The 27,045-nt window shown below is 51.6% G+C and overlaps 1 protein-coding gene across 1 annotated transcript in view; it reads right to left on the bottom strand.

Annotated features, from left to right (window-relative positions):
- LOC126536149 (uncharacterized) overlaps positions 1-27,045 on the bottom strand; it is a 75,887-nt gene that overhangs the window by 21,803 nt on the left and 27,039 nt on the right. The window contains exon 2 of the mRNA XM_050183022.3: positions 26,294-26,763. Within this exon, the coding sequence (XP_050038979.2) occupies positions 26,294-26,763 (470 nt within the window). The remainder of the gene's footprint in view (positions 1-26,293; positions 26,764-27,045) is intronic.

Below are 27,045 nucleotides of genomic sequence, written 5' to 3'. Positions count from 1 at the left end.
ATACGCGCCTCTACTTCACTGTGCATATTTACCCGGCATTCGCTTCCCTGACTCGCTTCGAAGCAGCAGCAAGATTCGCTTTCCTGACTCGCTTCGAAGCAGCAGTAAGATTCGCTTTCCTGACTCGCTTCGAAGCAGCAGCAAGAGAATTCGCTCTCCTGATTGATACGAAGCAGTAGCAATGGATTCGCTTTCCTGACTCTCTACGGACCGGCAGCAGAGCACATCATGGATTTCGCCTCGCCTGGAGAGCGCCCGCCGCGCGTTCGCCACCGTCGCCACGCCAGTCTAAGAGCCTGGTGACACTCGGCCCCGCGTCACTGGATGAACTCCGGTCAAAGGAAGACCTTGAACTCCGTGCCGCACGCATGCTGGGCCAGTGGCTCAAACACCGCGCCACCACCATCCCTCCACCCATGGTTTCCCCACCGTCTGAGGATACCCCAGGAAACCCCATGACGCCGTCAGCCCCCGAGGTAGCCTTGGAGCTTCCCGCGGACGGTTTCCCAGCGCACGAGGAGCCCCATGCCTCAATCTCCCTCCCTTCCTCTGACGACGAGGACATGGATCTGTCGAGCTCGAGAAAACGAGCTCGCGAAACGGAAAGCGACGACGACGAGGACACCACGAGTCGTAAGCAGCCGCTGAGCGCTCCCCCCAGCTCGGAGCAGCACGTTGCAGCCAGCAGCCACATGGAGCAAGGAGCCTAGGGCAGCGCCATTTTGTCAACCTCCCGCGAAACAGCTGCAAGCCTCACCCTTCCGGCCGCCCACTTGCGGCCGCCCTAGGAACCCCTCCGGTAAAAACCCTCAATCTCCCAAAATAGCGCCAACCACTTCCCTCCTCCTCCGCTCGGCGCGGCCGCGACGGTGGAGCCGCCGGTGGTGGGCCTGCCGTAGCCGACGACGGCTAACACGCTACGGGAGGAAATCCGCGGAAAAGTTCGTTCGAGCCCTGCGGAGCAGTTTTTTCAATCGAGATCTTGCTTCGTCAGTCGGTAACTGGCCTTGAGAATGTCGTGTTGGAATTGCGGAATAAATAGAGAAAAAGACCATTATTCAAGGCGTATTTTCAAGGCGTAAAGCGCGCGCACGTTGAGAGTTCATGTTGCTGAAACACGACGCAAGCACGCGGTGTGATCTAACATGTGCCTAATTACCAAAGTTTCAGGTTTTGGCTGCGTGAAAGTATGTGTACGTGGTCTCGTAGGTTCATTTACGTACCTGCAGGATACTTTTGTTCGGCCGGCGCGTGAGAGATTCCGACTGTCTGCGGTCAGCAATGCCTGGCAACAGGGCCGCTTTATTCATTGCGCGGTGCTTTGCTAATCGTGACGATAGACTGCTTTTTTTTTTTACAAGTACTGCTCCAGGAGGGCACATGTAACGGCTAACGGAGACATCTGAAGAGCACGTGACATTACAAAGAGCAGGCGCATACAAAATTGGCTGTCCGCTATCGCGGACAACCGATCTTATACCCCCTTGGCATGAACAGGCTTCGGCGAGCCCCATCCAGCCGTGGTTCTAGCTTTGGTGTCCCTGTTGCAGCTTTGGTGCCCTGGAGGTGCCATCAATAATACGAAATAATGACACGTTATTACAACTACTAAATAAAATCTATTGAAGAAATACAATCGCGCCGAGGCGCCAACTTCTAAAGCAGCGCTAGCGCGCCCACGCGAGAATTATGAAATGCCAACGAGGAATTTACTGGCCCACGTACGACTCTACGATCAAAGTGCACGTTAAACGTCTCTGGCGGCCTAGATAAAGTTATCCGGAGCCATGCGCTATGACCTCCATCATAGCTTTAGTCACTTCGGGACGTTAAAAAAGCTAGTCACCACAAACCAAATCAATACATGCGGCCGTACATTCGAAGCTAAAAGACTGCATCCATAAGTCATAGTGAGCCTTGCAAAAGCGTCGAGAATGTGCTAACTTCTAGCGGAGCTCAAAACACACCCTGAATAAAGTCGCTTCTATGTCACAGGCCAGCTGCAGATGCGTGCACTTTCACCGCAAGACGAAACTACATGAAACAAAGAGAGCAAATTCGAAAAAGGTGAGCTTCAACGCGCTAAAAACCACGCAGAGCATACACGCATACACTTTTTCGAAGCGGAAGGCGTGAACTAGGCGTAAAAGAAGAGGTTGTGAGGAGCCGTGGCGGTTACTTGGCAAAGTCGTGCGTTCTTTGCCACTTCCTCGAAGTCAACCCGCCCGATCCTGTGAATCCACACTTTTCTTCTTTTTGCGTTGAGCCCGCCGGATGGCAAAGCAAAAAGCTTTTTGCCATCGCTGTGTCTGTTACGGCAACCGAAGGCGCAGCAGCACGGCATCGCAATTAAATTCTCGGCCCTAACACATTCTATTACGCTAACGCACTCCGTCAGTCCGCCTGCCGTACTTTCGTCGCGCAGGCCCAACAATGAAGGTCGGCGCGCGCTGGAACGAAAAAATATAGAAAAACGCGGCGCCTGCTTTGCGCAGGAAAGAAAAAAATATACAAAAGCGCGGCGCCTGCTTCCACGTGACACAGATTGGCCAATAGGGGAGCTGAGGAGGCTGGGGCGACAGGAAGCGTGGAGGAGGAAGCGCCAGGGTGAGCGGGGTGGCGGAAAGATCTAAGAATGGCGCTACTTTTGAAAACATTTAGGGGCTTTACCCGATGGATGGATGTTATGAGCGTCCCCTTCGGTGGGTCGCGCCATCAAGCTCTTGCTACTATGCTGCCTAATATCCTACCTAGGTTAACCAATGAAAAAAAAACACTATGAACTACCGCGTCCAAACTTTCTGATCCCCTATTGCGAATTGTGCTTTTGTACGTCTCCGTCTTTTGTCGTTTCCCTACTTCTCTTCCACCAATCCTCCAATCGCCTCTTACTAATGTCTATTGCGGAGCTGTTTGCTTTACCACTGCTCCCGCTGAACCCAAGGGCTTCAAGGAGGCCAGTGGTGCCTAAATCGACCGCTGGGTAGACGTCTTCACATTCTAATAAAATATGTTCCGTCGTTTCCCTAGCTTTACTGCAGCAAGCACATGCTTCTTCTTCATTCTTATATCTCGCTTTATAGGTGCGTGTTCTAAGGCATCCCGATCTCACTTCGAAAAGTAATGAGCTTCCCTTTGATTTATCATAAATGGTTTCTTTCCTGATTTCGTTTTTTCCTCTTAAGTAGTTACTCATGGCAGGTTTCTTTTCCATTGCCGCCACCCATGAGATTAATTCAGCCTCTCTGACTTTCCGCTTGACCTTCCTCGTTGCTGTGTTGCCCACCCCACAGGCCGCATACTTGCTGGTAAGCTTCCTAGTTCTTTTCCTCCACTGTGAATCAATGTTTTGCCTGTACAGATACCTGAACACTCTCCCGGCCCATTTACTTTCTTCCATATTCTTCAGCCGTTCTTCATACTCAATTTTACTGCGAGCTTCCCTCACTTCAAAACTAGTCCAGCCCATATCCCCCTGCACAGCTTCATTTGTAGTCTTCCCGTGAGCGCCCAATGCGAGGCGACCCACTGACCTTTGGTTCCCGTCGAGTCCTGATTGTACCCCTGATTTAAAGCAAACAACCGCATTTCCAAAAGTAAGTCCTGGAACCATTACCCCTTTCCACATACCTCGGAGGACCTCGTACTTATTGTATCCCCATAGCGCTCTGTGCTTCATTATGGCTGCATTTCTCTTCCCCTTGACTGTTATGGTTTTTTTCCTGTGTTTCCATATATCCATTGCCTTCGTTTATCCATATACCAAGGTATTTATATTCTGTTACCCGAGGCATTTCTTGGCCCTGTATCTCCACTGTCTGTTCACTGTTTTCATTGAATACCATAACACCTGATTTTCTAACACTAAATTTCAAACCTAAATTGTTGCCTTCCTGTCCACAAATATTAGCCACACGTTGCAAATCGCTTTGCTTGTTAGCGAGCAACACAATGTCGTCCGCATAAAATAAACCTGGGAGTTGCTGCTCTATTACTGTACCTGCCTGTTTGTATGAGAGATTAAACCCGATATTACTTCCTTCCAGCGCCCTCTCCATCCTCACCATGTACATCATAAACAGCAGCGGGGATGAAGGATACTCTTGCCTCAGTCCCTTGTTGATATGAACTTTCTCCGCGCTCCTCATCCCTTCCCATTCAACGCAAACGGTATTTTCTAGGTAAATCTCTCTCAAAAGCAGTATACAATCGTTACCTAAGCCTTCCCCTTCCAGAATATCCCACAAAATGTTGCGGTCTACGTTGTCGTAGGCTCCTGTAATGTCTAAAAAGGCCACATACAACGGTCTGCTTTCTGCTTTTGTTATTTCAATACACTGAGTAAGAACAAACAAGTTATCGTCCAAACGTCTACCTATTCTGAAGCCATTCTGAAGCTCTCCCAAAATGCCATTATTCTCTGTCCATGCTTGAAGCTTTAATTTGATTGCCTGCATTGCTAGCCTGTATATTACCGATGTAATGGTCAACGGTCTATACGAGTGAATTCTGTCTTTCTACCCCTTACCTTTATAAATTAAATTCATTCTACTTTGTCGCCAACTGTCTGGTATCCGTCTATCTTTTAAAGTTTTTTCCACTGCTTTCACCAGAGCTTCCTTACTTTTTGGTCCTAGTTCATTTATCAGCTTAACGGGAACCTCGTCTAGCCCTGTGGCTGTGCGCTTAGGAATTTTCTCTTCCGCGTTCTTCCAGTTTAAATTTGTCAGAACCAGCTCCTTTTCCTGGGTCTCTTTCATGCTCTTTCTTTCCTCAAATACAACCTCGTCATTGCCTTGGAAAGATTCGGCTGTTATTTTTCGGATGTAATTTATTGCCGCTTCTCCTTCCAGTCTGCTTTCATCTTCGTCTAGGATATGTTGTTGTATTGTTGTTGACTTCCTGCCTAATAATTTTATGTGATTCCAAAATATTCTAGGTGCGGCCTTCTTTTCCTCACGTATTTCTGACAACCAACGTTCACTTTCACCTTTTAATTTTGCTGGCACCAGTATTTGAACCATAGACTTTTTCTCCCGGCATATTTCCCATTTACTAGTTACCTCATCCTGTGACAGCTGCGCCTTCTTTGCCTGCCTGTGCTCTCGAGATGCTTTCTGTCGTTCGGCGATCGCTTCCCGTATCTCCTTGTTCCACCAGCTTTTGGTTTCTTTTTTCCTTTCCAACGAACATGTTGTTTCTCATTCCGTATTTCTGTCGTTATTACACTTAGAAGCTCACTATATTCCCACTCTTTACTTGGCCATTTGCCAAGTTCTTCCTCAACTCTAGTGATTGTATTTGCTATTTGTTCAGTGTTCAAATTTGGACTGGCCATTTTGCTCTCCTTGCTCTCTTTCCCAACTACATATCCCATTTTCAATATGATGCGTTTATGGTCACTCCCTATGCTGTTAAACCCTTCCTCATCGATGACCATTCCTTCTGTCATCAGACAGTAATCAATGGTTGATTGCCGGTTTCCCACTGCCCACGTGACCTGTCCTTCACACTTAGGCCCTGTATTCACGATCACGAGGTTATGTTGCTCACAAAGGTCCAGCATTGACTTCCCGTTATTGTCGGTATAGCCATCTAAATCCTGTATGTGGGCATTATGTCACCTAATAGGACAATTTCAGCACCAGTCCCGAAGCCCTTAATATCAGCGCTTATGCATTCCACTAACTCTTTATTCTTCTCTGTGCAACTTTTTCCGGTCCACAAATACGTAACACCCAGCCAAGTTTCTTTCCCACTCATTGTACCTGATAACCAAAGATGCTCTTGACATTGTGAATTTACTCTTTTTCATTTGGCTCCCTGGTGGATGAGCGTTCAGACTCCCCCTCCCTTTCTTTCCGACTTAGTTCTGTTGCACCCTTCCCGAACATAATTCTCAATAACTGGCGGCTCTTCTGAGTCTCTAAGGTTCGTTTCTGTAACCGCATACACCCCTATTTGTTCTCTGTGTAACTGCTCCTCAATCTCTGCCCAGTTTTCCTTTCTTCTGCCGCCCTGCATGTTTATGTAGCCTATTGCATGGCGAGCTCTTTTTCTTGTTTTCCTCCTGTTTCTATTATCGACGGCGATGCTCTTCTGATGTTCCCCTAGGGGACCTTCTTCATTACTATCTACTCTGACCTCCTGAGCGCCTGCGGGCCCCCTAAGAAAGCAACAGTGCGACCACCAAGTCGCCAGCCCACTTCTCGTGCTAACGTGTAATTGAAGTGGATCCCGTCTCGTTTAAAACCACCACAACTTCTCACTTCCCTGTTTACTTCGACAACCTCGAAGCCTTTCTCTCGGCTCATTTTCCAGATTGCCTCATTAGTAGCCACTACGGCTCTTTGTACGTGACTGTCACGCACAGGCACCTCCGGTACCGTGCACACCACGATCTGCACCTGAGGGGATAGCTCACGCAAGTCGTCCACCCCCTTCGCCAAGCGCTGGGCTAGTCCTGTCCCTTTACTGTTTAGGACGTCATTTAGCCCACCTGCTACTATGACGAGGTTGCGCACGTGGGCATTTTTCGCGAGCTTTTCTTTTGCTCGCTCCATGATAGAACCAAGTGTGCGCCCTGGAAATGTCCCTACTGCCACTCTTCTGTCGCCTTTTACCCTCTCCACAATTGCTTTTGAGCACCCAGCCAGGTTTGAATCGCCAGCGATAATGACCATTTCACATTCTGCTACCTCTCCCTGCTTCCCTTTGTCATTTTCCGCGTGATTCGGACTCGACAAGGGGGATTGTCCCCTGGGCTACTGCATTTTCCGCGTAGCGGCCTCAAGGTAGGTGCTGCTCTTTCCAGCTAACCCTTCATCACCCTGCCTGCGTTCGACGTATTTCTCTGACCCTCCCTCGCGTGTCGCGTCGGGGGTCTGCGTTCCATTGTCACGCACATTGTCGTTCACAATGGCGGCCCTGTTCAGCTTTTCCTCGGCTGTTTCAAGCCTTTTTTCAACTACCTTCTGTGCCGCACGCTCACTGTTTAGCTCATTTTTGAGCTCTTGCACCTGTTTGAGAAGCTCTTCCTGGAAAGCCTCCATTTTCTCCAGCCTAGTATCGACATCACATTGTGTGCCGGTTGTTTCGACATCCTCTCCATTCTCACCCGTCTCCTCATCTGCCTTGAGGGACCCCCCCCCCCCCCCCGTACTGCCTGCTTTACCGGCTTTCTCGCCATGTATTGCACGGCTTTTTGCAAATACTATAATACTATATCAATGCAGAGCACGTGCCTTTTAGAAAAAAAAACGATACGCACAGGATCCAAATCCTCAAAATGCCGCAAAGCAACTGTCACCACTGTTTCAAAAATAAACAATGTCGCGGAGACCGAAGGTATGACACGCTCTCGCACGCGCTCAACCACGCGGCCACGCTCTCACTTTTCTACCAAACACGCACAGTAAAACCGCTAATAGCTATTTGTCTTGCCACTTCCAAGCTACTAGTTAAAGACTACGAACACTCAACGTCCCACCCGGCTGCACGTGTTGGAACACGTGGCACGAAAGGACGCTCTAATCATCCTGCAACACAAATTTACACGAAGCACACCCACGCACCCGAAATACGAGAGACAAAAGAAGGGAAAGAAAAAGAAAACCCCCCAATTACTATTTAAATGCAAAAAACCAGCAAATAAAAAACAGAAGCAAGCTCAAAGCATGCACAAAAACTTATGGTTTCGTCGTCGCCACGGAGCCCCGAAAAGCACGTCCATCCACCACAAAATCCAAACCCTCCGGAAAGCGCGGGCGCCATCTCTCGGCATCCCGTCGAGTCGACAGCCACCTGCTTCGCGCCTCCTCCGAACGAGGGCGCGCCTGGCCCCGCCCCCCTAAGGTCCCTCTATACGCCCCCCCTAGATGACTCTACGCCCCCCTAGTGTTCCTGTATATGCTCCCGCAGTATGGGACACTACGCCCCCCCCCCCCCCCCCCCCAACGCGCCGTCTGCTCCCGATGGCGGCGCACCCCCCGCAGCGTCGTCTGCTAGCTGTCTCGCTGCACGCGAGAACGCTACTGCCGCGATGGAGCTGGCGTACGAAGGACCCATTGGTTCGTCCCAGCAGGGCCCCGAGCACCCTGCGGCGCGATTCCTCAAGGACCCGTGACGCCAACCTGCTCCTCTGCCGAAACGCAAAAGGAAGAAGCACCAGAACCATATCAAAGCTCCTGCCGATGCCTCGCCTTCCTCCGACGCTAAGGACGACTCGCAGCGCCCACTCGCTATCCTTCTCACCCCCAGCGTGCCTGACGCAGCCGTACAGAGGAAGTCACCACCCGCCAGCGAGCCAACTTCAGACGGCTTCACCCTCGTGCAGTCGAGGGGGGACAGGCGGCGTGCGAAGGCCCTGGAGACTGCTGCCCTCCCAGTGGACCCTGCGGTCATCGGTACGGTGCTGTTCCGTCCTTCGGCACCCGGCGGAGCCTTCCAGGGAGCACCGCGCCTCGCACTCGCTGCGGCCCTCTCTTCGCGGCCCGGGGTAGCAGCGGCTCGAGTCAACCACAGGCGCAACATCGTGGCCGCTGATACCACCACCCACGAGTGCCTAGAGGGGCTGCTCAAGCTTACCGAGCTGCACGCGATCCCCGTGACTGCTCGACTACCGGCTGAGCGGGGCAAGAGCACTGGTTTTCTACACGGGGTGAGCGGGCTGCCTGCAGACACGGACCTGCTGGGAGCAATCGAATCCAGCGTTCCTGTGCTGTCGGCGACGCTGGACGGGAGCACCGCAACCCTCCGTTTCGCGAGACCGGTCCCCCCTGAGCATGTACGCTTGCTCAAACTCGGCTTCAGGGTGAGGCCAGCCAGGCCCCGTCCAGTGCAGTGTCGGCAGTGCAGCCGCTTCGGGCACGTCCTAGAGTCCTGCCGATGGCCGAGCGACTGCATCTCATGCGGCAAAAAACACGCGGCGAGCGTCTCCTGCCAGACCGTCCGATTCAGGAACTGTGGGGGCTCCCACAGAGCAGACACGCCCGCTTGCCCCAAATGGCAGGAAGAACGGACGGTAACCACAATCATGGCTTCCTCCACCTCGGCACTGTCGAGGCGCGCTGTCAGGGCAGCAGTTCGCGAGGAGCAGCGGTCCTCCTCACCCACGGCGCGGTCCTACGCCAGCGCACTGAAGGGCCCCAGCCCTGCACCCAGGCGCCCAGTACCAGCCCCGCGTGCGTCCCAACGCCAGCACAGACAGGAAGCCGCCGCCACACCTGCCCAGACCACTGTGGATCAGCTGGTAGTGAATCTGCTACTCACCATGCAAGCAGTCAGCACTATGCTACCAGCTGACCACCCGCTCCGGACCATCTGCCTGCAGGCAATGGCTAGCCAACAGCCACCCAACCAGCATGGCTAGACGCAATACCAAACGTCGGCCGCGCATCCTGCAGTGGAACGTGCGTTCGCTGCGGCGTCGCCACGCGGAATTAGCCGCGGACCTACTTCTGCACGAATACGACGTACTCGCGTTGCAAGAAACGTACACGCGCGACGGGCACTGCAACCTACCGGGTTTCGTGGGCTACCACAGCGCGACCACCTGCGAGCTACGGACTTGCGCGAACGTGCCGTGTTGTGACCCGCTCCACCCGCCCGGTCGCTCCCGCGCGGCTGTTTACATCCGTGCGAGCCTTGCTCAAGCCGTCGTTCGCGTGGCCGACATCGTCCCTGCCTCCGTGGAGTGCGTGGCTGTGATTGTGCGCGTTGGGGGGGCCGACACTTGTGTCGCCAGCGTGTATGTGCAGCCCGTACGACAGTGGGATACGGCCTTCGTCTCGAGCCTCACCGCGCGCATCGGTGGCGACTGCGTCGTGTGCGGTGATATTAACTCTCCCCACACGGCATGGGGCAGCGCCCACAGCGATACGAGTGGCAGGGACCTGCTGAACTGCATCAATTCAACGGGCCTGCTCATCCTGAACACCGGCAGTCCCACTTTTGTTCGTCGGAGGGTACACAGGAGTGCAATAGACCTGTCGCTCGTGAGCGACCGCTGCCACTACGAGTGGGTCCGCAGCCCTGACACGCAGGGATCGGATTATTACCCGATCTCCCTCGACCCGCTCGGCTTCAACCGCACAAGAACTTGTACGTACCGCTTCACGGACTGGTCAAAGTTCCGGACACTGCGCCACACCCCCTCCGGCGAGCACAGATTTCGTCAAGCATATTTCGAGGTGCCTGAACGCCGCCACCAAATCGTGCTTGGTGCCTGCTGGAACGCTGGCCCCCGATATGAAGCTCCTCAACCTACGCGCTGTCCGTCGTCGCGCCGAACGCCGTGCCATCAGAAGCGACAAGGTGGAACATTGGTCGATATATAACCGCCTTGACGCTGCATGCCGCCGTCACGCCAGGCAGCGCCGCAACCAGAGCTTTTCTATGTCGTTGGAGGACAGTCGCGACAAGTAGCGCCCTTGGCGCATTCTCGCTGCCCTCCTTCGCCCGAAGATCCCCCGCCACCCTGCACTCTCCATCGCAGTAACTCAGGGCTTGAGCACCGAGCAACTGGCGGAACTATTCGCGGACTCCTTCGCCCCGCCGTTACCCGCTGCACGCCCCATGAGTGCAGCCTGCGCACTCCCGACGTACAACAAGGCTCAACTCCTCGCTCCTGTGCGCTATTTTCCTACGCGTGCAATTTTGGAGCATGTCGAGGTGTTGTGTTCGGCGGACTTTACACTCAGTTGCGGAGGGTGTTGAACACGCGTAAACGACGTTCCGCGCCTGGCGCCGACGGACTGACACATAGGTCCTGAGGAACGTCGATGCAGCGCAGCTCCCTTCACTGCTCGAGGCATTCAACGGTGTCTGGCGCAGCGGCATCATCCCTGCTGACTGGAAGGAAGCGATCGTCGGTCCCATACTCAAGCGCGGCAAAGCGGCCACGAACACCAGCTCGTATCGTCCAGTGTCGCTTACCTCGGTAGCCGGCAAAACACTGGAGGCCATGGCCTTGCGTCGCCTTGAGTGGATTGCCTCCGCCCTCGACGCTTTCGCCCCCGAAAAGAGTGGATTCCGGCGACTGCGCTCAACAGCGGACTCACTAGCGGACGTCGTGGCTACGCTCGAGGACGCGGCAAGTCGCCGTGAGGCTGGATATCTCGTGCTGCTTGACGTGCAAGGCGCATTCGATTGTCTGCCCCATACCACCATCACTCAAGCACTACGTGAGCTGCATGTCACCGGCCACCTTTTCGACTACGTCGCAGCCTTCCTCAGTGACCGTACGCTCAGAGTCCGAGTTGGCAACGCGCTGAGCTCCACCCGAAGCGTGACTTCCGGCGTTCCACAGGGTAGCGTTATCAGCCCGTTTCTCTTCAACCTGGCACTGGCAAGGCTCCCTGATTACATACCGAAGATCACAGCCCACGAAGTCCGTGTGGTGATTTACGCCGACGACATTGCGCTGTTTGCATGCGGGCCTACGGACCCCGGCTATCCAGTACGAGAATCACTGCAGTAGGCGATCAACGCCGTGGATGAACACCTCGCCAGCATAGGGCTACAGCTCTCGGCATCAAAAACTGAGGCGCTGTTGGTGCATCCCCGGTCTCTCGTGCGCGCTTCGAAGTACCTTCTCTCATGCTGCGTGGAAGCCCCCTCCCGTGGCAGAGAAAAGTGCGTTATCTGGGCCTCAACATAGACTGCCGGCTCAACTTCGACGCTGCCGTCTCCCAGCTATGCAAGGATTCGAAGAAGGTGGCCGGCGCCGCACGCTCCCTGCTCGCCCGTGGTCGTGGATGTACAGGGTCGTTCAAAATATGTGCGAACGCGGCGAAGCGTGTCCGCGCTCCGCGGAGCGTCAGCGCATCCAGCGCGGTCGCGCATCGAAACAATGTGGCGCAGGCGCACAAGAGTCCGGAGGCGGTGCTTCGTGTCGTCTGCTACAGTGCTGAAGTTCACCGTGCTTGCTTTACTGGGAAGCGCACCTAACTCTGTGCTGGCAGCGCCCAGACGTGGCGAGATGGCACTGTCGCATTTTACTGATTGCAACGCGGTGTTCAGTCCTATGGAAGGATATCAATTGGCAGAGGGAGCTAGCTTGGGCACGGCAATCTCTTATCCGCTGGCGCGGGTAAGTAAGCTGCTGCAAATAAGTGCCAAGCTAAGCGACTGCTCTGTACTAGTGAGTGATTCTCGAATGATATGTCAAAGCACGACCCACAGCACATTCTTTATGTTCATCGGCTTACGAACGTCAAGCTGTCAGTTTTAAAAGTAGTGATGTCACTTCTTTTATTTCTTGCTTATTTCTTATGCTGCCTCAGTAATAAAAGCGGCGTAACAGTCGAGTAGTGTTCATCTTTCGCCGAACCTTGGTAGAGCAAGCGATGTCTCGTGTTCCGGAGTGCCAAAGATGGCGAATTGTAGCGCTAAGCCTCCAAGCATACTCTCAGAGGAGGATATCAATGCAAACAAATAGGCCCCTTTTGACCGTGAACCGGATCGTTCGGGCATACCGAAAGGAGCGAAGAATCAAGGATCATCCGCGGACAGGCCGTCCCAAAGTCACCAATGAAGACGACGACATGAACATCGTTGCGGCCGCTGTGGACAAGCCCACTGCCAGTGCGACTGAAATTAAGAACACTGTCGGGCTTCTGGGTGTGTCGAACGCAACAGTGAAGCGTCGCCTGCGCGCGGCTGGCCTCAGGTCCAGAATAGCTGCACAGAAGCCACTTGTGAGCGTGAAGAACAAGGGGACGCGCCTAGCATTTGCCCGCGATCATGAGCAATGGACAGAGGAGCACAGGGGAAAGGTCGCCTTTACTGACGAATCTGCTTTCACGACCAGATGGGACCAGCGTCAGCGAGTCTGGCGGCCTGAAAACGGCCGGTAAGTGTAATCATTTAAGCAATTGTATCCTAAAATGAAGGATCATTTTAGGCACTAGTATTAGTGTTATTAAGCTTTAAACGTTAATATGCTTGTTCTAACAAGTATCTAGAATAATTTTTGCAGTGGCCTAAAAACTGCAGTTTTGCAAAGCACGTACTTTAAGCAAAATGTCATGTTCGACAAAAATAAAGAAATTCTCTAAAATAACGGCAAAGCTATAATCAGTGACGAACGCTGCAACCATAATAACTGGAGTTTCAGAGTTTGTGTCAGTTACGGCTGAAATCTATTAACATCGAATGTTATAAGCTGGCGCGAACATTTAAATTGCGCAGAGCATATTGTTCAACAAGAAATATGGGAATGAGGAGAAAGTGACTGTAGCATCGATTAATATTAGGAATACGTTAGTGGGAAAGGAGGCTGCTATTTCTCTAGCGTGCGTCAGTGCCAAAGCAAAGATAATCTTGTCCGACAGTAAGGCAGCTGTTCACAACTTTTGTAAGGGGGTGGTCTCCAGTCAAGCCGCCAAATTACTAAGATACCCCTCAAGCAGGGAGGTCTCCCTCATATGGGTTCCTGCTCACGAGGGCATTCCGGGGGATGAGGCTGCTCACAGCCTCGCTCGAGAATGATACATCCGAGCTGATTTGGAAGTGCCCCTGAGTGGGAATAAAGACCCTCTCTGACGTATGAAGAAAAAACCGAAACACCTAGATTGGATAGGAGAACACTCTCACTTCGGAATAGGTCACTCACTCCAAAGGAGTGCAGGGCCTGGAGGAGGATTCAGGTCAGCAGATTCTTTCCGTACTCTATACTGCACGATGAAGACACTGGGGAGCCTGAGCGCTGCAGTAGCTCCCACAGAATGACTTCGCAAAATCACTTAATTTGGGAGTGTCAGGATTTTCTTGGGGCTAAATCACAAAGCATCCCAGACCTTTCCACCTGGGAAGAGCTGATCCGGAGCCAGCACCCGGATCAGCAAAGACTTATCATCAGTCAGGCGGAGACAGCTTACTACAAGACTGTCTCCGCGTCTCCGGTGCTGAGAGCCGGCTGGGAGGTACCCCCTTCTAATTGCTGCCCCCCGACCGTGAGGCCCCATCATGACGGAAATAAAGTTCATTCATTCATTCATTCATTCATTCATTCATTCATTCATTCATTCATTCATTCATTCATTCATTCATCAAGAAATAGGTGCGGATAGAGAGCAAATTTTTACACTGTGGCATACGTAGGAATCATGCTTTGCCTCAGTCTCGGAATATCTGATGATCCCTCAAAACAATTGAATTCATAAAAGAATGGCCTCGTTCACAATTTTTTTTATGATTGTGTTAGGTTACCCGGTAATGACCTTTAGACAATCCTAGATAGTAATTGATATTTTTGTTCCTTCTAGCTTGCCAGTTGCACCTGCATTTCTACCAACGCTAAAATTTTTTTTTAGTTTTCTGCAGGTATATGCCTGAGTACATGCAGCAAGTCGCTGCCAGCGGCCGGTCCGCTGTGAATGTTTGGGGCGCTGTGACCGCCGAAGGCCTGGGACCCTTGGTTCGCCTTGAGAGCCGCTTCAATGGAGAGGCCTACTGCTCAATCCTGGACGATGTGCTCTTCCCGTACCTTCTAGGAGGACCATTTCCGGACGGCGACTTCATTCTGCAGCAAGATAACTCCCCAATACACAAATCGAAAAGAGTTGCTGCATTTCTTTTGCTCCGCGATATCGCAGTGCTGGAATGGCCTGCTCACTCTCCTGACCTAAATGTTATTGAGAACGTTTGGGGCATCATGAAGAGTGCTATGACCGGCCGACAGCTGCACGGCCTCTCAGCGGACGCACTATAGATTGTTGTTCAAGAGGAGTGGGAGCGGCTGAGGTCCAATGCGAGCCTTTGTAGATCCCTATACAGGTCCCTCCAGAACAGGATGAAAGCCGTCATAAACGCAGGAGGCGAACCGACCTGCTACTGACCTTGGTCATGGAACTCGTTGAAGAGCAGCACATACGAGAAAATAAAACTCCACGCCTGAGCAAACTCTCAACGGACTGGGTGGATAATGAATTTTATTTCGTACAATCAGTTTTGCGTTCTCAATTAGATGCTTTATCTTGATGTCAAATTTTTTTTGTCCATGAAAGGATACCTGGTGTGCGGGGTTGTAGTTCTCCCGCCAGTTGTCGGTTCTGATAGATGGTTGCTTGTTTCGTCATGTTGGCGATATTTAAATGCGTACTGTATTCCTACTATATGTAAAATGTCCGATGAGGAGCACCGGCACCTTCGGCGTCTATAGCAGGATACAATCTAAACTTTTGACGCGCTATGAACGCAGCTGTGTGCGAACTGAATGCGCACATTTTTCTTGGAGCGTGCGGCACGTAGGATGTTTTTCTGTCTTATGACGAAAGTAGTAAATAATATTTCCGGACACACTGCGTAGGGTTCAGGGTAAACTAAGTGAAAAAGAAAGATGGCAGCAGAAAGTCAAAGGCAACCGGTGCAGTGCTTGAGTGGGAGCCTTAGTTCGCCATGCAGAGTAGGGTTGTGAGTAGGGTTTTTCATCGTTTACCTTTTGATACAGCAATATTCAGCCAAGTAAGACAGAGCATCGCTTTTGTAATACGATGCGTAATGCGCTTCTTTGAAATTGCAATTCATTTCACTCTTTTTCGATTGTCTACTTAATAATTCTTGGCATTTGGGAGTTCCATTTCTATGTGTTCTCGCATTTTGTACGTTTTCACATCCCCGCAAAATATTAGCACCTGGTATTTTATTCCGCAAAACTAAGCAATCTCGTGATGGAGAACTAAAAAAATACTTCTTTTCGGCGCGATGAACTTGAATGTGAAACGGTACAAAAAACGCTGCTAACAGTATATATCAGTGGGCCGTCTGCCATGAGCAATCACAACGTTCTATGACAAGCTTTTTATGTTTGACAACAACGATGACAGCAGAGGCATTAAAATTTTAAAGCCAATTATTTCGTCTCAGATTTTTCTGTTGTGAATGAATTCTGTGTGCCGATCTTGAATGTGATTCCAGCTAAAGCCTTCAATCAACCTAGGTGCAAACGCTTCATTTTGTCGCTTTCATTCCTTGAGGCATATATTATGAGGACTCTGGCCCTAAGTATCCTGCTGCAAGGAGCATATATATATGCACTGGGATATATGCACTGGCATATATCCCAAGCGCCGCGTTCTATTTATTGCCACCGTCACCACGTGAGACGTTTCGACTGGAAGCCTATAGCAAATGTGCTTCCTGCAATAAATATTTGTTCCTGATTAGGCCCCTTCCGCGCGGTTACATACGGCTATTCCCTTGGTGTTACGCTACGGCACACCACGTTCGAAGAAAGCGATGCTGGCAGAAAGCGCCAGCTAAGACAGGAAAAACACGTTAGTGGCGCGGCAACAGGGAAGAAATAATTCTAATAAGGCATTTCAGTGCTACGATCAGGGTCCTTTGACTTATGGCATGAGCTTCCAACCAAATACATTGTTGTTCAGCCTTCTTAATGGTGCAAGTAAGGAAATCTGGAGTAAAGAAAAAGTCAGACAATTGTACAAATTTACATTGATACCTTTTAAAAACATCGTACAAGGTTCGGTGATTTCTTTCATTTCTAAAGTAAAATTACAAGTAGGATCAGGCAATCTGCGGGCTCTCCGCCCTAGGCTGATCATGGACCAAGAAGAGCAAGGCTGAACCCAACTCCGTGCACACAGTTTAGCAGCTCTTGCTGTAAAACAAATAATTCGAATTAGGAAGAACGCACAGAAAACAAAGCTGTGCTCCGTTACCTCACGCCGCCTGCAGAGTGCGGCCAAGTGCTGAAAATGTTTCGCTGCGCCAGCTCTGTGGGGAGCGCCTGACTTCAGAGCCGGCGGAACGAAGTTCGATCTCGGCCACTGCGGCCCTGGTTTGACGGATGCGAAAGGAAAGACGGTCATTTAATAATTATGGGGTTTTACGTGCCAAAACCACTTTCTGATTATGAGGCACGCCGTAGTGGAGGACTCCGGAAATTTCGACCCCCTGGGGTTCTTTAACGTGCACCTAAATCTAAGTACACGGGTGTTTTCGCATTTCGCCCCCATCGAAATGCGGCCGCCGTGGCCGGGATTCGACCCCGCGACCTCGTGCTCAGCAGCCTAACACCATAGCCACTGAGCAACCACGGCGGGTAAAGACGGTCATTTAATGTGCTATATCAGTGCATGGTAAGAATCACCGAGGGTCGAAACCATCCAGATCCCTCTACTACGTCGACAACTCCCATAGCGTGAGTCGCTTTTGAGCATTTAACAGCATAAACTAATCCACACTAGAGCTGAGAAATTTGAAACAACGCCTGCATTTAACCGAGAACTCTGCACTGCAAACACACGCTGCTGAGTTGCCGTATGCGGAACCAACAACAACGCGCTGCAGTCAGTAAAATGCGACAATGCCATCTCGGCTCGTCAGGGCGCTGCCAGCACACAGGTGCGCTTCCCAGCAAAGTAAGCATGGTGCGCTTCTGCGCTGTAGCAGACGACACGAAGCACCGCCTCCAGACTCCTGTGCGCCTGCGCCACATTGTTTCGATGCGTGACCACTCCGGATGCGCTGACGCTCCGCGGAGCGCGGCCACGCTTCGCCGTGTTCGCACATATTTTCAACGACCCTGTACACCGCAACTTGCGCTCCGAGTGTACAACTCGGTCGCAACGTCGCGTGCGCTCTATGCACTGCCCATTCATTACCAACGTCAGAGCCGCCAACTGGAAGGCGATCGATATGGAGCACCGCACCGTAATCCGCCAACTTTACGGGCTTCCTCGCAACTCGCAAGTAGGAGCAACTCTCGCCGAAGCGGGAGACTGGCCGCCCTTACTTCGCGCACGGAAGCAAGCGATGAACCACATCGAGCGCCTGCAATGTTCGCCACAGGGACAACGCCTCGTGTGTCGCCTCCATACCCTCGAGGGCTAGGGCATGGGCCAGCGTGCCACCGAGTTGAGCGCACTCGTCGCGTCGACGCCGCAATTCTTACCCCTGCCGGTCTCGCCACACGCCTCCGCGCTACTCGATGTAAACACCACGGTGCCAGGCGTTAAGTCCAAGCGACAAGCAGCTGTTTGTGCTATGCAGCAGGAAACGGCCGCACTTCTGCACGAACGTTTAGGGGGCCGGCTGCTCGTTTACACCGACGGCTCAGTGGCGAGTGATGGTTCCGGTGCTGCAGCGTGCACGGCGCCGGATATTTGCGCTACCCGGCAGTGCCGCTTTCGTGTTGTGTCGTCGTCAACGCTGGCCGAGCTTGCTGCGATCGACCTAGCAGCTGATCTCCTGCTTCAACAGCGCGTCGTTGTTTCTGCCGCGATCATTTCGGACTCGCGCGCAGCACTGTGTCGGCTCAAAGCTGCGCCATCTCATCAGCCAGGGCTGCGATTTGGCGTTGCAATGGGTTCCGGCGCACATTGGCCTGCAAGGGAACGAAGCCGCCGACGCTCTCGCAAAGCAGACTCATTCCCCGCGCTGTGCAGCGCGGTTGAGGTGTCCTCATCTGAGAGACACTTACTGCGCTGCACTTTACCCCATGTTTTTCCTTCCCAAACAACAAGAATCTCTCTCTCTCCCCCCGCGCTTCCCCCTCGCCACCTCGGTCAGCGGTTTCGACGTGGCCAAAACCAACGTTACTAGACTAGGTTCAGTTGTCAAACTCTCCGTAGGCGCCGTACATCGCGGGTGCCCCCGTTTCTTGGTTTACCGCCAGAGGGCGGGAGCACCGCAGGTAGCTTAAAGCCCCTCAATTTTTCAAAAGTAGCGCCATTCTTATATCTTTCCGCCACCCCGCTCACCCTGGCGCGTCCAACTCCACGCCTCCTGTCTCACCAGCCTCCTCCGCTCCCCCATTGGCCAATCTTTGTCATGTGGAAGCAGGCGCCGCGCTTTTGTACATTTTTTCTTTCCAGGCACGGAGCAGGCGCCGCGCTTTTGTATATTTTTTCTTTCCAGCGCGCGCCGACCTCCACTGTTGGGCCTGCGCGACCAAAGTACGGCAGGCGGACTGACGGCGTGCGTTAGCGTAATAGAATGTGCAGGGCCGAGAACATAATTGCGATGCCATGCTGCTTCTTCTTCGGTTGCCGCAACAGACACAGCGAGGGCAAAAAGCTTTTTGCTTTGCCGTCCGGCGGGCGCAACGCAAAAAGAAGTGTGGAGTCGCAGGATCGGGCGGGCTGACTTCGAGCAAGTGGCAAAGAACGCACGGCTTAGTGAAGTAAGGGCCACGGCTACTCACAACCTCTTATTTTGAGCCTAGTTCACGCCTTCCGCTTCGAAAAAGTGTGTGCTCATGGTCTGCGTGGTTTTTAGCGCGCTGTTTGACTTTTTTTTTCGAATGTGCTCTCTTTGTTTCATGTAGTTTGCGGGGATGCGCGACTCTCACGCATCCCCTGATATGTTGTTTTCCCGCACGGCTCGCGTTGCCTGGCGCCCGCGGCGGTCGGAGTGGTACAAGCGCGGTGCGAGTGATGGCGCGAGTGTCGCGCCGCTGCTGGGTTACCTGGGTGCGGGTAAGACAAGGCGCTCTCTCTTGGATTCGGGACAGCGAGCGGGACGGACGTGCCGTGCCGCGCGTGCGCCGACCCATGCTTTTGCGAGACCGTCTCGCGTGGCCGCCTTGGAATGCGCCACCGTTCGCGTGACAGTACGCGCGAACGACCAGGCGTTGGGATCCAGCATGGGGCTAACATATTCGCTCGTTTCCGGTCGCGGTGAGTCGGACTTCTAGATTTGTCGCGCGCCAATCGGCATGTTTTGTGGATAGCAACTCGGCTAGCAGGCATTGATCTATGAAAGGTGCAATAAATGCCCTTGTGATTGTTTGCACTACTGTGTTGTCGTTCCTTTGTCCCAAGAGCACGGGAGGAGAATCCCACATCTGGCTGCCCAACGTGGACCTCTTAGGGCATCGGACGATAGATTTAACAGTTTTGCTTCGTTCGAGACCTTTGTTTGAATCGAAGCGTAGGGCTAGCGTAGATTTTGATCGCTAGCGTTGGCGGCGTGCTTTCTTGAGAGAGGCGACGGTGGCTGTAGTGTGTTTGAACTTGTCAACATGCTAAGCCTTTTCGCAAGTGTTTTTTTTAATGACATTCGTTGGTACGAGAGCCACGTGGTCTGCATCCTGGGAGAGCGAGGCTTGGCGCCCGCGGAGCATGGCAAGGCTGAAGCGAGTGAGTACGGAAGCCTCGTGGGTGGTCCGAATTTCTTATGTAAATAGCTTCTTCTATCTCTTTGACTCTGATGAAGTCGCGGCTCTGGGAGCCGGGTGGCCGCGGGCCACGGGTGCCACTACGGGCTGACTGGTATTGCGGCCTGGCACCGGGCGCTCCGACACCGTCTGGGACGGTGGGCGCCGTCAACTCGGATGCTGTGTGTACCGAGCGGAGTAGGACCACCTTACAGAGCTGACGTCTCCTCGTGGCTGCCTGTTTTGCGCTCATTTTTGGTGTTGTTTTTGGATGCCGGTTGTTGTCAGGGTAGCGACGATTTAGGCCTAAGGCTTTACGAAGCTGCCTGTCGCACGTGGAGGGACACAACCTGGTGGACCGTGGCGTTGAGGTGTTGCAATTTGCTTCCCTCATTCTATTTAGCCTCGCACGAATTGAAATTACTCGTTCGACTCAAGGAAGCGAGCTTCGTTCACATGAACTTAGCATCTGAGTAGCCGCCCGATCTTTTGCTAGCCGAGTTGAACATCGTACCACGTGGGCGATGCGCATGCAGACTTCCTCTCCCTTGCACTACTTTAGTGTTTGCCGAGTGCGTTGAGTGTACGCAGCGTGATTGGAGTCACCCCTGGCTTGCTGTCACCTGCACATCGTCTACGCTGCTACCCCGGGCGATGGTGATGCTGTGGCCAGTTCGGCGCAGCGACTTCGGCGGCCTCCTGTATCCAGCTCACAACCCTCGTCGGTGGACAAGAGCCGGCGGTCACCGACAGCTACGGCGGCTCTTCCCAACAGGGCGCGTCGGCGCGAGCGACGCCTGCTCGTATACCGACTACTGCGTCGTTGTTTCCGGAGTCCTGGCCTGGAATCGTGCCGTCGAGTCTGCAAAGCTGCTGCTGTGACCGGCGGACGCCAGCGGTGTACCCAAGGACAGTCGGCTGGCATGCTATGGACTGCGTGTGGATATTTCCTCAGCGCGGCCACTGTTGCATGTACTATCTTGTTCGCGAAGCACGGGTTAATGTTAGACCGTGTCATATGTTTCGCCGGAATAAGAAGTGATTTAAGGTTGGGGGCATGTGGGGATGCGCGACTCTCGCGCATTCCCTGATATGTTGTTTTCCCGCACGGCTCGCGTGGCCTGGCGCCCGCGGCGGTCGGAGTGGTACAAGCGCGGTGCGAGAGATGGCGCGAGTGTCGCACCGCTGCAGGATTCTTGGAGGCGGGTAAGACAAGGCGCTCTCTCTTGGATTCGGGTCGGCGAGCGGGACGGACGTGCCGTGCCGCGCGTGCGCCGACCCATGCTTCTTCGAGACCGTCTCGCGTGGCCGCCTTGGAATGCTCCACCGTTCGCGTACGCGCGAACGACCAGGCGTTGGGATCCAGCATGGGGCGAACATATTCGCCCGTTATCCGGTCGTGGTGAGTCGGACTTCTAGATTTGTCGCGCGCCCATCGGCATGTTTTGTGGATAGCAACTCGGCTAGCAGGCATTGATCTATGAAATGTGCAATAAATGCCCTTGTGATTGTTTGCACTACTGTGTTGTCGTTCCTTTGTCCCAAGAGCACGGCCCCACAAGTTTCGTCTTGCGGTGAAATGCACGCATCTGCAACTTGCCTGTGACATAAAAGCGACCTTATTCAGGTTGTGTTTTGAGCTCCACCAGAAGTCGGCACATTCTCGACGCTTTTGCAAGGCTCACTATAACTTACGATGCAGTCTTTTAGCTTGGAATGTACTCCCGCATGTATTGATTTGGTTTGTGGGGATTAACGTTTTTAACGTTCCGAAGCGACTAAAGCTAGGAGGTCGTAGTGGATGGCTCCAGATAACTTTATCTAGCTCGCCTGGGGATGTTTAACGTGCACTTTGATCGTGGAGTCGTACGTGGGCCGGTAAATTCCTCGTTGGCGTTTCATGATACTCGCGCGCTAGCGCTTCTTTAGAAGTTGGCGCCTCGGCGCGATTGTATTTCTTCAATAAATTTTATTTACTAGTTGTAACAACTTGTCATTATTTCGTATTATTGACGGCGCCTCCAGGACACCAAAGCGGCAACGGGAACACCAAAGCTAGAACCAGGGCTGGATGGGGCTCGCCGAAGCCTGCGCATGCCAAGGGGTTATAAGATCGCGGCCAACCAATTTTGTATGCGAACACTCCCTGCGACGCCTGCATTAGTGTAATGTTACGTGCTCTTCAGAGGCCTCCGTTAGCCAATACATGTGCCCTCCTGGAGCAGTACTTGTAAAAAAAAAAACAATATAACATCACGATTACCAAAGCACCCCGCAATGAAAAAAAAACGGCCCTGTTGCCAGGAATTGTGACCGCACACGGCCGGAATCTCTCACGCGCCGACCGAACAAAAGTGTCCTGTAGGTACGTGAATGAACCTACGAAACCACGTACACATACTTTCACGCTGTCAACACCTGAAACTTTGGTAATTACGCGCGTGTTTGAGTACACCGCGTGCTTGCGTCGTGTTTCAGCAACACGAACGCTCAACGTCGCGCGCTTTACGCCTTAAATACGCCTTGAATAATGGTCATTTTCTCTATTTCTTCCGCCATTCCACGACGAAATTCTGAAGGCCAGTTACCGACTGACGAAGAAAGATCTCGATTGAAAAAACTGCTTCGCAGGGCTCGAACGAACTTTTCTGCGAATTTCCTCCCGTAGCGTGTTAGCCGTCGTCTGCTACGGCAGGCCCACCACCAGCGGCGCCACCGTCGAGGCCCCGCCGAGCGGAGGAGGAGGGAAGCGAATGGCGCTACTTTGGGAGATTGAGGGGTTTTAAGAGGAAGCTTTAGTTCGGGCCCAACTCCGACGCGGCCTATTCAAATACATGTAAAACGCGAAAACGTTTTTATGAGATAACCCCTGGACCGATTTTGATGAAATTTGTTGCATTGGAAAGAGAAAGTTAAATTCTAGTGACTGTTGGAAGCGGAATTTCGATTTATCGCTTGAATTTTCTTAAAACGATTTTCAAATATTTCACCGTTTGAAAAAATAGAAGCACGAAGGTTACAAATTCATAGCTCTGCATCAAGAACTGATATCGCGGTTCTGTAAACGGCATCCATTAGATCATTCAAAGCGGACAAATTCAACATGTCATTTTACATCCTACGTGAATTTGTTAAGTTGGTTACAACGGTTTTGCAAAAGTTGTAATTCCCTGTGAATAAATTTTTTTGTATTCATTTGTAACATATCAATTTTGTCCGCTTTAGATGTACTACTAGATACAATTCACAGAATTGTATTATCATTTTTAGTGGTTGAGTTACAAAGTTGTAAACTTAATAGTTTCGTTTTCTGAAAATTTTCAATTTTTGCCAATTTTTAATACAAAATTGACGACCTAACTTAAAAATTGGAAACAAACATTCATTAGATTTTAAGTTTGTCTTTTAAATGCGACAAACCTCGTCAAATTTGGTGCAGTGGTTGCCGAGAAAAACGAATTCTGCTTTTACATGTATTTAGATAGGAGCACCCGAGCTAAAGCTTCCTCTTAAGGTAGCTCTACGCGGGCGCAGCTCTGCGTTTGCGAAGGGGCTCGGGTCCTCCGACTTCGCAGCTTACGTACTCAGCAAGTGTTTTCACCGATGCGTCTTTATATGTTTGTATAGTCTCGCGTTTAGGAGATTGATTAAAAAATTTTACGTAGCTGTGAAAATGCTGCTGCGCTACCCCAGAATGCGCTGTAGAGTCCATAGTCGAGGGCCGCAGCAGCCCCGGCCGTCCACTGCGCTCTATTAATCAGATGTTGCTAATAAGTAGCTGTAAGTAGCTGATTAGCAGTTGTAATCAACTGTTGCTGCTTATACTAATTAATTATTAATGCGAACGCATGGTATGACTCATGAGGCGATGTTAGCGCGACCACACGATGGTCCAAAAAGGTCACGGGAGCCCAATCAAACCAATCGAGGCAGTTCACGACGCCAGTTAAGGCAGAGTGAATTAGGCGAAGTTAATTAAGGCACAGTTAATTAAAATAGCGTCAAGGCACTCGAACCCACGACCATTGGGGAACCTTTCGAACCCGCGACCATTGGCGTCAATTAGGGCGATGTTAATTAAGGCCCAGTTTGTAAGATATAGTTTAGGCGCTCGAACCCGCGGTCGTTGGTGAGAGTTGAAGCCTCGACCTTTGGTGGTGGCAATGAATTACCTAACTAGGTGAATTAATCAATTAATGATTAAATTAGGCAATTCACTAACAATCAACTGAACATATATATATATATCGAGAAGCAGACGCGCGTATGAAGCGGTTTATTGACGTTTCGCCCGGATCCCGGCCGAAACGTCAATAAACCGCTTCATACGCGCGTCTGCTTAACTGTGAATATTTACCCGGACCCAGAACTGCTCTTTTTTGGTATATATATATATATATATATATATATCATCGTGAATTAACTACGCATTACCTAACTAGGCGGATTTAAAATACCTTGAATATCTCCAAGCTACGGCAACCAACATTACCTTGGTTGTGACCAGCTACGCGGCATTCGCATATTTTAAAACTCTGCCTGAAGTTAGCTGGGACACACGGTATATACGCACTCTCAGCACTTCATTTCGGGATGAAAAAGAATGAAGCTAACACTATTTCTTTCATTAGAGCACCGCATTCATAAGTGCAATGTCGAAACCTACGTGAGCTTTGCTCCCTTGCGAGCAGACTTGCACATTCAAAGTAGGTTATCGCTGCAGGAACGGAGCATAAATCTGCATTCGCGTCACCAAATAAAATTGAATGATACGACCCGTAAACTCTTCAAAACGCACACGGCATTTAAAACGCCCAAGAGTGTCAACAATGCACCGAGACTGCAGCAAAACACGCATGTATACAACGCGCCAAAACAGATAAACAACGGACAGTGCTTCGTCGCCGCGTCCGCGCCGTGCTGACCGAGCAAAGTGCGACAGCAGCGCCACGAGATGCGAGGATCGGTGGTGGGTCCACGCAGTCACGGGAGTTTGAAAACTGAACCTAGTCTAGTAACGTTGGCCAAAACAACCATTCTGCGCACGCTCCGCGCGCGGCACCCGGACCAGCGCGTCGCCGCATGTACGTCACTTCGACTCCTCCCCCGCGTGGGCTTCTCCCGGGCGGACCGCTCTTTCCTGCTTCGCCTGCGCGTCGGCTGCTACAAAACGGCTGCTAGAACACACAGGCTGCAGGGAATTGGCCGCCCCGCGTGCAGCAACTGCGCCGATTTGGAGACGCTCGACCACTTGCTACTTCACTGCCCTGCCTTCGGCGTGGAGCGCATGGACTTGTGTACAGTTTATCGGCGACTCGGACTGACTTGCGATACGGCGACCGCGATGCTATTCCCTGCAGCCCACTCGTCCATCGTGAAGCACGCTCTTTCGGCACTGCTAGACTATTGCAACGCGACGCATTTGAGAGCGCGGCTCTGAGCCCCGCACTCGCATTTTCTTTTATTTTTTTTGCCCTTGCGACGTTCCTCCTGTCTTTCTCTCCTTCTCCTTTTTCTCCCCATTCCCCCTTCCCCGTGCAGTGCCGTTGAGGTGTCCTCCTGTGAGAGACAGTTACGGCGCTGCACTCATCTCTTCCGTCTCCTTTTCAAAAAATCACGTCACCCATACAACATTAACCCGGACCCAGAATTGCTTTTCTCTTGATATATATATATATATATATATAGATATATATATATATATATATATATATATATATATATATATATATATATATATATATATATATATATATATAGTCAATGCAGTTGAGGAAACCTTGGTGCTAGAAACCACTCAAATCAATCACTCAATGACAGAATGTAGCGCTTGTATATTTGACATTTTTCTGCATACGCGAAAGCATATATACCACTGCACCTGCTTGGCGTTGTTGAGCAATGCAAAGGAAGGATATGTTCACGAGCCGTGTTTGTATGCATTGATCGTGTCATACCCAATATTCCATATAATATAGCTTTCCCAACCATTTCTCGCACTACGGTTGTCTCAATACAAACAATACGAAGAGAGAAGGGGCACGGCGAGCTCCACTCAAAATTTCTAATCAGGCTGTGTAGATAAACAACTTGCCACAAAGGGAATGTTAAGCGATAAGAACTGCTTGCCCTCTCATGTTTTACCAAGAGAAGATGAAAGAAGCAACACACCTTAACGAAGCATTCGTTCAGGCTGAGGTTGTGACGAATAGAGTTCTGCCATCCGCGTTGTTCCTTCTTGAAGTATGGAAACCGTGCCATGATGGCTTTGTAGATTTCGCTCAGCGTAAGCTTTCCGTCCGGTGCTTCCTTCAGGACCATGTCTATGAGAGCAACGTACGAGTACGGAGGCTTGGTTAGTCGCCGAGATTGACCGCCTGCGCCAAGCCCCGCCCCTGAAGGCGTGGAAGTTCGGGAACCCGTCGCGCACGGGTAAGGCTCGACCGCCAGCGGTGAGGACGCAACCGAGCATTCCGGCTGCTCACCATCAACGAGCGATAGCGTGGTTCTGCTCCCAGTGCCGCTACTGCTGGCCACGTGACTACCAGTCTTGTTATCGTCAGGGCCACCGGTTAGCGCTCCCAGGTAGGATCCGCCTGCGATCGGCCTCGGTGCAAGCCAGGCGTCCCTGAATAATGCATCTGCAGAGAAGCGCATTTGCAATTTCAAAGCCACGACAATACTGGCAACGGGTTACGACATCTACGCTTGACCACCTTCACTTCTTGGCCCGATTACATTTTTGTAGCGCGGCATGAGCTACTTTTCTGTGAGAACATGACTTGACCACCTTGGGGCTCACACATGCTTGCAATATTTTGCAATACAATGACACCTATAAGAGAATATAGAGCACTTCACCAAAGTGGTAGTCACATCTGTTTAAGCCAATGCAGAGAGTGAAAAACTTTCGAGATCTGGAC

The sequence above is a fragment of the Dermacentor andersoni genome, chromosome 3, assembly GCF_023375885.2.
Source record: "Dermacentor andersoni chromosome 3, qqDerAnde1_hic_scaffold, whole genome shotgun sequence".
Taxonomy (NCBI): Eukaryota; Metazoa; Arthropoda; class Arachnida; order Ixodida; family Ixodidae; genus Dermacentor; species Dermacentor andersoni.
The sequence above is the reverse complement of the archived record's forward strand: the minus strand, read 5'-3'. Positions and strand labels throughout refer to the sequence as shown.